Below are 12,423 nucleotides of genomic sequence, written 5' to 3'. Positions count from 1 at the left end.
CTCTAAGAAGATCTGAGTCATTGATCATAGGAGCAGGTGTGCCATGATGGAGGCATACCTGCTCTGCGTGCACATTTGTTTCATTTGAGCGTCACAAGTGTCTAAGGTGGCAGGGCAGACATGACCATCTCTATTTTATAAATAAGAAGCCTAAGGCTTGGAGAGACTGTCCCACCCAAGATCGCAAAGGAGGAGGAGCCCAGAGCGTCCAGTCCCCAGTTAGTCACAGATCAGGTCTACGCAACCTCACAGTGTCTCCACAATTTGTCAAAAGGGCTCTTTGGTGACCGGAAAGGCGTCATGATTCTATTTTGTCCTCGAAGGCGCTTGGGCTAAACCCCTCCTCCCTTTTCTCTTCACTGATCAGGGATCCAGAGTCCGCCCACTCCACCGGCAGCTGCGTGCACGGTTTGTTCAGATAAATTACTTGCCAAGCTAGAGCTGAAAGCTGAAACATGTGACTATTCAAAAAACAGATGCAAAAGGACAACAGAGGTGAATGAGAACTACTCAAAGTCCAAACCTTGGCGGTTCTCTTTCTTCTGGAAGAACAACCAACAACTGTCGTTAGACATTCACCAAGTCATTTTGCACGATCCAATTAAAGAACAAGTACTGGTTTGAAATGGTTAAAACATAACCGTAAGAGGGAGATGAAAGCATAAGTTCAAGGGAGCCTATGCGTCTCCCTTGTCTTCCTCGAAGGCGTCCTAGACTGGGGTCTTGCGGGAAGCGCCACTCGGGCTGCGCACGTGGGGCGGCTCTTCACGCGAGCATCTTCCTTAGAGACCGCAATGGAAAGTCCACCTCGGGTCCTTCTCTCCCAACATTTCAAGTTCCAACATATTTCTCCCCACCTTGCCCTCCCAATACAATTTCGGCCAGTTCCTAATCAACTCCAGTCTCATCAGTCGTTCTTCTCTGCCTCCGAGTAGGGAGAGAAGAGAAAAGCAGGTGCTTTTCCTCTGGGCGCACCCCGCTCCCACAGACCCCGCGCCGAACTCGGGAAAGTTGGGGTGGCCGCCTCCCTTCCCGGGCTCGGCGGCTTCTTCCAGGAGGGGCGCGGATGGGGTGTAGAAAGCGAGCTCGCAGGGAAAGTCCTGCAGCGGAAACATCCCTGGCTGCCCCTGGGCGCAGAGAGGCACAGGTGCTTTTTCTCCGACGTCCGAGAGCCGCGCCCGCTGCGCCGGGCCCACGATCGCGCCCCCTGCGCGGGCTCCCGCTCGCCCTTTGCGCCCCAGTCCCCCCTCGCCCTCCCCCTCATCCAGGGAGGCGGGGGGAGGCGCGGGGCCACAGGTAATCATTGCCAGCGGGGCCCGCGGGGGGAAGCGGGGGTGGGCGGCGCGGCGGGGCGCGGGCATAAAGGGGCGCGGCGCGGCGCCCGTGCGCCCGGCTCCCGCGCAGCATGCCCGCCCGCGCCCCGCCGCGCCGCCTGCGGGCGTTGCCGCCGCCGCCGCCGCCGCTGTGGCTGCTGCTGCTGGCCCTGGGCGGTCGCCCCCTGCGCGCCGAGCCCGGCGACGGCGCGCAGACCTGGGCCCGCTTCGCGCGCCCTCCGACCCCCGAGGCCGCGGGGCTACTCCACGACACCTTCCCCGACGGCTTCCTCTGGGCCGTGGGCAGCGCTGCCTACCAGACGGAGGGCGGCTGGCAGCAGCACGGCAAGGGCGCCTCCATCTGGGACACGTTCACCCACCGCCCCCCGGCGCCTCCAGGCAACCCCTCGGCGGCCGGCTGGCCGTCGGGCGCCCCGTCGCCGCCCCCGCCCGCCACCGGGGACGTGGCCAGCGACGGCTACAACAATGTCTTTCGAGACACGGAGGGGCTGCGCGAGCTCGGGGTCACCCATTACCGCTTCTCCATCTCGTGGGCGCGGGTGCTCCCCAATGGCAGCGCCAGCGCCCCCAACCGGGAGGGGCTGCGCTACTACCGGCGTCTGCTGGAGCGGCTGCGGGAGCTGGGCGTGCAGCCCGTGGTCACTTTGTACCACTGGGACCTGCCCCAGCGCCTGCAGGATGCTTACGGCGGCTGGGCCAACCGCGCCCTGGCCGACCACTTCAGGGATTACGCCGAGCTCTGCTTCCGCCACTTCGGCGGCCAGGTCAAGTACTGGATCACCATCGACAACCCCTACGTGGTGGCCTGGCACGGCTACGCCACAGGGCGCCTGGCTCCCGGCGTCCGGGGCAGCCCGCGACTCGGTTACCTGGTGGCGCACAACCTCCTCCTGGTGAGTGCGAGGGGGCCAGGTGGAGGGCCACGCCGGGGAGAGGGCCCCTGGAGACGCCAGGGCAAGAGGGGTGTCTGACTGGGGGATGCCAATCAGAGGAGGTTCCATTGGAGCACACCTGTGCGGTTTCCTGGGGTTCACGCCCAGGGAGGGTGGGGGGCGCTGAGCTTCTTGGGTTTCCCAGGAAATCGTGGAGTCGAGAATGGGAGGGAAACCCCGCGGTGGGCGCGCCAGGGGACTGCCTTTTTTGAGGCCACCGTCAAAAAGAAATGGGGATTCGTTCCTCTCATGAGAAATGGGAGCGCCTTTCTCTTGAGGGTAGAGAATTCCTAGAGGTGAAATAGGACTAGGAGCGGCCGCCAGAGCACGAGGAAAGAAGTTTGCTTGGAAGCCACACAGACAGCATTGCTCTCTGCTAGAGTTTGTGGAGATGTCACGAGTTCAGTTTAATCCAATAAGATCTGTCTTGCTTGTGGCACAAGTTCACACTGCAGCAAACTCGAAGATGTTAAAATCGCATCTCCTGCAGAGCAGAGTTTCAACTGTCTTTCTTTGGAAGTTCTTTCAGTGGCAGGATTGAGAACTACATCCGCCAACCTTACTTAATCAGCAGCAGTGTGAAGACCCCTTGTACAGTCTTAAAAAAAGCTACCTAAGATACAGAAACTACTAAAGGGCGGGATAGATTGTGTACTACAACAACTGTATGTACGCGATGCTGTCTCCAGTTGGAAGGATTCCCCAGGGATGAGATTATTAGCCTGACAAAATTGATTTTAACACCCTTGTGCAAAAGGCTTAATACATTTTGGCAGAGGAGGAATTAATGTGCCATGATGATGACGTCTTCCAAAGAATTATTTCTCCCTTTTCTCCTTAGTCTTCAAGATTAGGTTCATCAATTTGAGGGTTCCTTTATAACGTCAGTTGTTTGTACACTTCTTACAGTTTTGTATCATAATAGAATATTTTATATGTATATGTGCAAACCTTTTAATAAATGGGCTTAAATGTATAACATTTGGCACAGTATTTTGGTGACTTCTGCATTTACTGGAAGACCTATTTTTAAATTTAGAATTAAGCCACATATTTTGAACAAAGTCAAGATGAAGACTCACTTCTACACACTTTTAATCGAAGCCATAGGTAATTGAGGCAGAACAGTTCCTGGGTCATTGAGTTGACTTACCACTCAGAGCTGCTGATAGTGTGTAATAAGGGCTAATTAGATTGTGTGTCAGCTCCAAAAAAACCTGCTTGCTACCACAGGTCATAAAAGAATGTTGAGTTTGTTTGACCAAAAACTTGTGATTTAGTGATTCCATATTGACATATATATATTTTTCAGTAAGATGCTTTAGAGCAGTGGTAAGAAATGTGTTCAGTCTGTCAGTTCTTTTAAGGAATCAGAAGACCCAAACAGCACCTGTTCATGATTGGTGATAGAAAACTATGGAAAAAGCTTGTCCCTCTTTTGGAGAAAACATAAGCAAATTTCAGTTCATGTCAGAAACAAGAGATTTGTGGACCAACTGAAGGACCAAATAGACTATTCCTGCAAAATTACTATTGTAGATTTAAATCATATGAGTTCTGTTTTTAGAATGCATGTAATAAACTCTGTATGAATATAAAACTCATCAATTGTTATTATAACTACTTACCCATTCATTTCATACATAAGATAAGGAACTGGGACCACAGGAGCTTTCTGGTACTCTGGTATATTAAATAGTCAACACGCTTTTGACTCTTGTGCCCACTTTTTGCCTTTCGATTAACTTCCCAGTTATATTTTTGTCTCCTTACACAAAAACTTGCCAAACACTAACCATCCTTCCCAGTGGACTTTGTGTTCATAAGAAATTAGTAACAAATGGACAGTTGCTTTTGCTGATGTTGCAAACATAATTACAGTTGCTGTAAAAAATTAATTTTGCTTTCACATATCTTTGGTTCGGAGTGTAGTCATTCTTGTATCTTATGAAGAAGTAAGTTGTTATGATCAAAGATGATATCTTTAATTATGTCCTATGAGATATTTTCATTCTGATGTTAATATTCTTTCTTGGTGTTTGTGTTATGGGGAGGGGAGTATGGAAGTTTTGATCTTATTTGAAAAGATAAGTCATATTCCCAGATTTTGGTAATGGAACATTTTGGTGATATTAATAGAACTTTTCAGCCAGGTTTTAGGTATTCCTGGTAGGGGCTACTGAGCCCTTAGCACATTTATTTACATTTGGGGATCTGATGCTGGTGAAGTATTGATCTGGCCAGCACTCCTCCCCTCCCCATTCTGTGTTTCCACTAATTTACAAGTAGACTAAGGAGATGCCTTAGGGAGACTGGAAATTTGACATCCCCCCGCAACCCTGTCTCCCCCCATCCCAGCACCAGATTCTTAAGAATCATTGTCTGATGGCCTGGAGGCATCAGACAGAGGCAGGCCAGACAAACTGCAGGATGAATAATGGGATGAGGAAGCTTTGCTCAGAATGGAGGTCTTCCTGTTTTTTGTGGGGTTTTGGTACTGAGGTCCCCTTGATAGAAATAGCCTATATGTGTGTATATATGAGAGAAAGAGACAGAGCCTGACAGAGCCAGAACTGACAGAAAGATTTCCCTGCAGAGCCCATGGAATCCAGACCGCTTTGCTCATCCAAATATAACCCGGAAAGAAGACGTAACTTCTCTCTAGCTTGAAGAGGGACTGCTGTGCCTTCGCAGCTCTAGAAAGATGGGTCTTAATGGCTCCTGAAGAACTAGTGTTAAGGCTGGTAGTTGGAGTCCAGCTCCAATGGTGCCTGGGAGTTTTTGTTCTGCCCATGGGATTCTGGGGAGGACCAGGACCAAGTTCGAGATACACATGGGACTCCCAGGGAGTCTTGAAAATGTCTGTTCAGGGAACCTGTGACAAAAAGACAACTTTTGGGGGGGCACGGGGGATATTTATTTATTTATTTTGCTGTGTTGGGTCTTAGTGCGGCACATGGACTCTTAGTTGTGGCTTGTGGGATCTAGGTCCCCAGCCAGAGGTTGAACCCAGGCCCCCTGCATTGGAAGCACAGAGTCTTAGCCTCTGGACCACAAGGAAGTCCCAAAAGACCACTCCTTTCACTTAAGGAGGTGGGGCTGGGAGATACTACTTTGCGCATTAGATACAGTACAGACCTGCCTGGTTCTGAGCATCAGTGCTCCTGTCAGCTGATCTGTCTACAGCATCTGTCCAACTGCTCTTCTCTTTCTTGACACACTGTCTTAGCTTGGCTTCCAGAACCTCACTGTCTCTCCCTTCTCTCAGCTCACTGGCAACTTCTTCCCAGTTCCCTTTGCTTATTCCTCCCTGTCATGTCTCTAAATGTGGGAGTGCTGGGGCCTCCCTCCTGGGGCCTAAGCTCTAGATTCACTCCATATGAGTTCTTTGAAGACTCTATATCCTGATGACTCCAAATTTTGAGTCTCCAGCTAGAACTTCTCCCCTGAGAAATTCTTCTTCTCCTATATCTGAGTGTAGAAGAAGAACTTCTCCTTCTCTATCTGAGTATAGAGCTTATCCTCTTTGATGTCAAATAGACATGCCACATTTAACATCCAAAAGCAAATTCCTGTCTTCCCCATCTCCATCATGGTAGCTTTGCTCTTTCAGTTGGTTGGACACCAAAGCTTAACTTCTTCCTTTCTCTTAAATCTTATGTTCAATCCATCAACCAATCCTATAGCTCTGCTGCTGCTGCTGCTAAGTCACTTCAGTCGTGTCCGACTCTGTGTGACCCCATAGATGACAGCCCACCAGGCTTCCCCGGCCTTGGGATTCTCCAGGCAAGAACACTGGAGTGGGTTGCCATTTCCTTCTCCAGTACATGAAAAGTGAAAGTGAAGTCGCTCAATCGTGTCCGACTCTTAGTGACCCTGTGGGCTGCAGCCTACCAGGTTCTTCCATCCGTGGGATTTTCCAGGCAAGAGTACTGGAGTGGGTTGCCATTGCCTTCTCCAGCCTATAGCTCTACTTACCTTCAAAATGTATACAGAATCCAGCCACTTCTCTCTTTATCTAAAACTCCAGGTCCAAGCCCCCATCACATTCTGCCTGGATCACTGGAACAGCCTAATGACGGATGTCCTTGCCTCTGCCCTTGCTCCTTGCAGTTTGACATGGCAGATATTCCCAAGGATATCATTATGAATGAACAGGATAAAGTCCCCTGTTTATTAAAATCACATTTTTTTCTTTAAGAACTAGCTCACATGCTCCCTTTGGCCCTACACTCAAATGCCATCTGTTCCTTCTGTGGAACCCACAGTGCTTCACTCTGATGCCCCCTACCACACTTTTTCTTTCATTTAATCATTTGCTTCACTAGCCAGGTAATTCCTTAAATGAGGAAAACACATTCACTTCATCTATCCTAAAATGCCATCTTGCCCTTGGTAAGTGCTAAGTAAGTGACTTCTGGCTATTTAACAGCCTGACTTTGCCCTTATAAACTCATGTTCCTAAGATCTGTTCTCTTCATCAATTTTCTAGCCACTTTCTTATGGGACAGGGAGTATTAAATCCTAATCAGATAGTAAGATCAGTAACTATAATGGTGCAGAATCTGACATTTTCAGTAAAAATTTAAGGGTCATCATCACATGTATGACTCCATTGTAAAAGTTTCCAAACAACTTCAAACTGTCTATAAACACTATGAAACATTATGACAAAGTTTTCAGAATGGGAGATGGGGGAATTCTCCTGGCTGGTTTTAGGAGCATGTATTGGAAGTGGCTTTGTTATCTGGTTGAGCTGTCCTTCCCCAAGTAATAGTGGAGGCAATTTATCTATTAGATACATGTTCGAATTATAAGGCTATGTACTTTTGTGAAGCACTTTACCAATTTTCCGCTCATTAAAATTTTTTGGTACATTGCTGGAATAATCAACTGAGTTGAATGTTAATGTATTTTATAGACTACTGAATTCAATAGTGTATTTAATCAGAAATGGTTAAAATATCTCCTGAAGAGCTTGACTCACTCTTCTTTGAATATCTGATTGAACACAATGTTTTTTGAAGGTCACAGTCAAGTCCAAGAAAAATTTAAGAATAGGAAAAAAACTAAAAATAATTTCAAAATCAAAGTAGTGTTTAACAGTGTCAATTCTTTTGAGTTGAAGAGGGAATACTAAGCATTCAAATAATGCCAATGTGCATTTCTCAAGTACAAAATGACTAAACGCACAATCTGAATATAGTAGTTAGTCATAAAGTTTGCACACAGAAGTCTTCTGAGTTATCTTATTTTTTCAAACAACATGATGTTCCAAGCCAGAATTTTAAAATTAATTTGTACAAAAAGTATGTTTCTTTGTAATTATTTCAGCAGCATTTGACTAGATTTTCAAATCAGTTTTGAAATCACCTACTTTACATAAAACATACTACCAAATACCTTTTCTGGATGTTTAAAAGGAATGTTATCTTTTTAAGGCATAAAGGAAATTTTAGGTCTAGGAAGAGAATAAAAAACAAAATTGGGAGGACGAGAAATAAAGAGAGGGTAAGTAAAAATGCATACGGTTTCTGAATCCTTCAAGATCCACATCTCAGGAAACTACAAAGTGATACTTGCAATCTCAGTTGCTCAGTTGTGTCCAGCTCTTTGCGACACCACGGACTGCAGCACTCTAGGCTTCACTGTCCATCACCAACTCCTGGAGCTTGCTCAGACTCATGTCCATCAAGTCAGTGATCTATATTTAAACAGATAAGCATAATTTAAACATATAATTATGCTTTATTTATAGAATTATGTATTTATGTGATTAAAAATAATTTAAGCATATATTTAAACAGATAAGCATAATATATTTAAATAGATAAGCTTAACTACCTTTTATATGCTCTATCTTGATATATTCTGGGTACAGAGATAAACTAAAGTATCACCATAGCTCTTCTATCTTGGGATAAACTCTTATTTATCCTTCAAAGACTTGACTCAAGTACTCCCCTTTTGTAGTAACAAGAGGCAGAGAATCATTTACTCATTTGTGGCTCTTTGAGGCCACAGACTGTATATCATATTTTTTTTAGCACTTATCTGAGTCCTTGGAGCAGAAGAAATACTGATACCAGTTTTAATGAATGAATAAACACAGATATAAAATAATCTTTACTTATTTCACTATGTCCTTCTTTTCTTTTTTGTAAATTGAATATCTGCAATCTGCTTTCTCACCCAGTATCTGGGAAGGAGTTTTAAAAAGTGAGGAAGAGCAAAGGAAACAATTTCTACCCAGACAGGAATGTGACCTTTGTGCATTTCCAAGGCAGATAATATCTCCATTTTCATCCAGTGGATGGGGGATAGGGAAGGAGGAGTATGTGACCTTGTGGGAGCTTCACCTGAAGGCTGCACCATCTCTCGCACTCACCTCCCATTGACAGAATTCAGTCACGTGGTGCAGGGAGCGGAGGCGTATGCAGCTGCGGAGCTGTGTGCTCAGCAAATCAATTGGGAACAGGTCATTAAGGACAAGCGGTGGTCTCCCCCACACTGTCCACCTCTCAGATACATTGTGAGAATTAAAACAAAATCAGGTATGTCAACATGTTCTGAAAAATGTAAAGAGCTCTACAAAGGTGAGGTATGAATCTTTATAGTCAATAAAAGCAAAAGAACTTGAGAAGTGATCCTCTTGAGCTGTTTAGATGAAAGGAATTAGACAAATGCGTTAGAAATTGTTGCCTCACTTAACTTCATTCGTAACCCTCAGCATTCAGTGGGACAGTCTTTGCAGTTATTTCAGCAGCATTTGACTAGATTTTCAAATCAGTTTTGAAATGACCTATTTTACAATAAAACAAGTACCTTTTCTTGATGTTTAAAGGAAATCTACTAAAATTTATGACTGATATAATTTGGTATATTGACTTAAGATAAATGTTTAGTCAACTTGCATGGCTCCAGTCTGAATAGATTTTTTTTTTCTTAATAACATTATTTGCAGTATGGATGTCAGAACATCAGCCATGAACCAGTATCATTTATAGTTTGATAAAATAGTCAAGGTAAACTGAAACCAGTTTTATACATTAAGCCTTCCCTGGTGGCTCAGATGGTAAAGAATCTGGCTGCAATGCACAGACCCAGTTTCGATCCCTGGGTTGGGAAGATCCCCTGGAGGAGGGAATGGCAACCTGCTTCAGTATTCTTGCCTGGAGAATCCCATGGACAGAGGAGCCTGGTGGGCTACAGTCCATGGGGTCATAAAGAGTCAGACACAACTGAGTGGCTAATGTTTTAAATATAATTTGAACAGACATTATTTCCATGTCTGTAAATGCACTATTATTTGATAATTAGAATAAAAAGGCAACAGAGGAATCTTAGGTCAGATTTCTTCTCTGGACCAACTCCTTGCAGTTGTCCTGGGATCCTCTGGCTTCTGCTCAACTATTTCTAGCAAAAGCAACCCAGCTTCTCTGAAGTAGCCCACTTGATTTTATCTTTCATATTGATTAGAAACCTGCCTCTATAGAGGACTCACCCCTGGTTGTCTCTGCCTTCCTCGTGTCAAAAAATAAAACAAATTGTTTTTTGTGGAGACAGCTTTTCAAATATCTGAAAAGGCCACTATGTTCTTCCTAAGTATTTTCTCCTTTATTCACATTCCGGGTCAGGCCTCCAAGAATTAGAGGGAGCTGCCATTTAGTCAGGGCTCCTTCTTGGGGAGATGCAGTGAGAGAGACAGGAAGGTGGTTGAATTCTGAGAAAGCAAATGTGACCCTTGAGAGGCCTCTTTGTCTTCTGACCCTTGAGGAGAAGGTGGGGAGGGAGAAGGAACAATTGACCTTTCTATTAATATCTCCCCAGGGGGGGTGTATCTTTGAGGAACAGTGCAGAATGGAGTTGGCTGTCTGTGGGATCTGCCCATGGCCATCGTCCTTACCAAGGGGCTGCGGATGGTGGAGATGACTGAGGACACCTGGAGTTGGAAGGGTGTTCTGGGTTCTGTGTCCTGGGGGCCATTGCACAGCCACACCAGGTGAAGCAATGCCCAATTCATGCCACAGGATCAGTGGCTGGAGGGGCAAAGGGATGGACGCGGAGGCTTCTCTTAAGATTCGATGTGCAAACCAAGTTTCAGCTGCCCCCAGGATTCAGCACATATTTCTTGTTCTGGACACTGGATCCTTACCCTACTGTCCAAGATTGCATTGACGGCTTTGGTTGCCACCTTCCTGTGGACTCAGATTGGTGTGAGGTCAGCTAAAACCTCTCAGGTTTTAAAATTTTTCCCTGTGTGAATTGCTCTTAAACCAGATTTTCCCTGTCATCTCCTTTTGTTGTTTATTTTTGAACTTTTAATCTTATTAAATTTCATCCTCAATATGTAAAGGTGAGAGGAGGATTATGACAGATGGTGAATACTTCTTAAAAATTGAACATCACCTAAATATATTAGGGTGAGCAGTTAAAGGAGTAGCAGTGCGCAGGTATAGTGGAATAGTGTTGGCCATTAAAAAGTTAATGTATGGTGATTAAAAAGTTGCTCATGGTATGTTAGTAAGAGAAAAATGCCATTTGCTGTATTATGCTTCTTACATATCTTAGCTGTGTGAGTGAGTGTGAATGAGTAGAGAGCATTCTCCAATTGTCGCCCTTTACCCCAGCTTTTTTCCTGACATGCCAAGCCTAGATTTGCTATCCCTGCTTTCTGCTCCATAAAATTCTGTCCTGCCTGTCTTATAATATTTCACATATTTTATTGAAATAATTTGTTTCTTGGTCTTCCCCCTGCAAAGATCTCAGCTTTGTGATGCCAGGAGTCATGTTTATATCACTTACCATTTGGGGGTGTTTCTAGATAGTGTTACAGGTAAATTTTTTTTTTTCTTCTGATTGTCTGGGTTTTTTTCCCCTAATTGTTCTATAAGCAAAATGTGGTACTTTTGTGGTGGAAAAGTCATAAGAAATGTTTCTGGGAAAAGATGGCAGATTGAATTTACCCATCGAATTTTTCTCTCTTGAAACCCCATTAAACTTCAGTAACTGTTGGTTGCTCAGTTGTGTCCAACTCTTTGTGACCCCATGGACTGTAGCCTGCCAGGCTCCTCTGTCCATGGAATTCTCCAGGCAAGAATACTGAAGTGGGTAGCCGTTCCCTCTCCAGGGGAACTTCCTGACCCAAGGATAGAACCTGGGTCTCCTGCTTTGTAGGCAGATTCTTTACCATCTGAGCCACGAGGGAAACCCTTTGATAAAGTGACCATTAGCAAAGAAACAGTTAAAACAAAGAAAGGGGAATGGGCAAGAGGAGGGAAGGAGGGAAGGAGGGAAGGGAGACGGAGGAAGACATTGAGTGGAGATAACTGTGGAAACAAAACTTTAAAAGCTCAGAAGCAGATGGTGGCGTATTCCTGACTCAGTGGATCCGTGCAAGCTGACTACTAGATTGGCTGTGGGAGAAGCCAAGAACCAATCCTACGATTGCAGATTCTCAGAGAATAGCAAGACCAGGTGCTCTGGAAAGGGTGCTGAAGGGTGTGGGTGCTAAAATGAGAACTGGTTGAAAGCTGTGTAAGAAACAGCTAGATTTCCGGATCTTATCCCCATCATCCCCACTGCTGGGCGTATGTCACTTCTCCACTTAAGGAGAAAACTCAAAGTGGATTTTCTGGAGTGTATAACATGGAAAGCATCTGGACTGAGGGACCTCAGGCATATTTGAGGGCATGAGCACCACGCTGGAAAAAGGGACTAAGTGAACATATGAGCCTGGAAGTGGAGACCCGCACCCCCTTTCCCGGCCCCTCTTTTTATTCCATCCCCAGCCCTTCTTGCCCAACAGGCTCTTGGAACATTGGCCATGTGACTTCTGCTCTCCAGGTAGGGACTGGAAGCATCTTCTCCTGGGAATCTGATGAGCTCATGTGGAAAGACCTAAGACGCTGGTCCTAAAGGTTCCACAACAAAATGGCAGAGACAGAGCACTCCACAGTGAAGCTTGCAGTCAACACACCCCACCCACATGTTCCAGCCGGGGTTTTTGTTTCTCATTCTTAAACATGAGTAGACAATTAGGAATCAGCAGGATCTGAGGAAAGTGTCTAACATGAAAGACTGAGACCCACCTAAATAGAGAGGGAAAAAAGCAACTTTGGGGGGAGAAAACTTGGAGGAAACTGAGACTATATGGG

At 45.6% G+C, this 12,423-nt stretch overlaps 1 protein-coding gene across 1 annotated transcript in view; it reads left to right on the top strand.

The window, feature by feature from the left end:
• The first annotated feature begins 1,405 nt into the window (after positions 1–1,405).
• Positions 1,406–12,423, top strand: part of KL (klotho) — a 38,035-nt gene continuing 27,017 nt past the window's right edge. Inside the window, exon 1 of the mRNA XM_061434806.1 lies at positions 1,406–2,227. Within this exon, the coding sequence (XP_061290790.1) occupies positions 1,406–2,227 (822 nt within the window). The remainder of the gene's footprint in view (positions 2,228–12,423) is intronic.

The sequence above is a fragment of the Bos javanicus genome, chromosome 12, assembly GCF_032452875.1.
Source record: "Bos javanicus breed banteng chromosome 12, ARS-OSU_banteng_1.0, whole genome shotgun sequence".
Taxonomy (NCBI): domain Eukaryota; kingdom Metazoa; phylum Chordata; class Mammalia; order Artiodactyla; family Bovidae; genus Bos; species Bos javanicus.
This window is presented reverse-complemented; position numbering and strand designations above follow the sequence as displayed.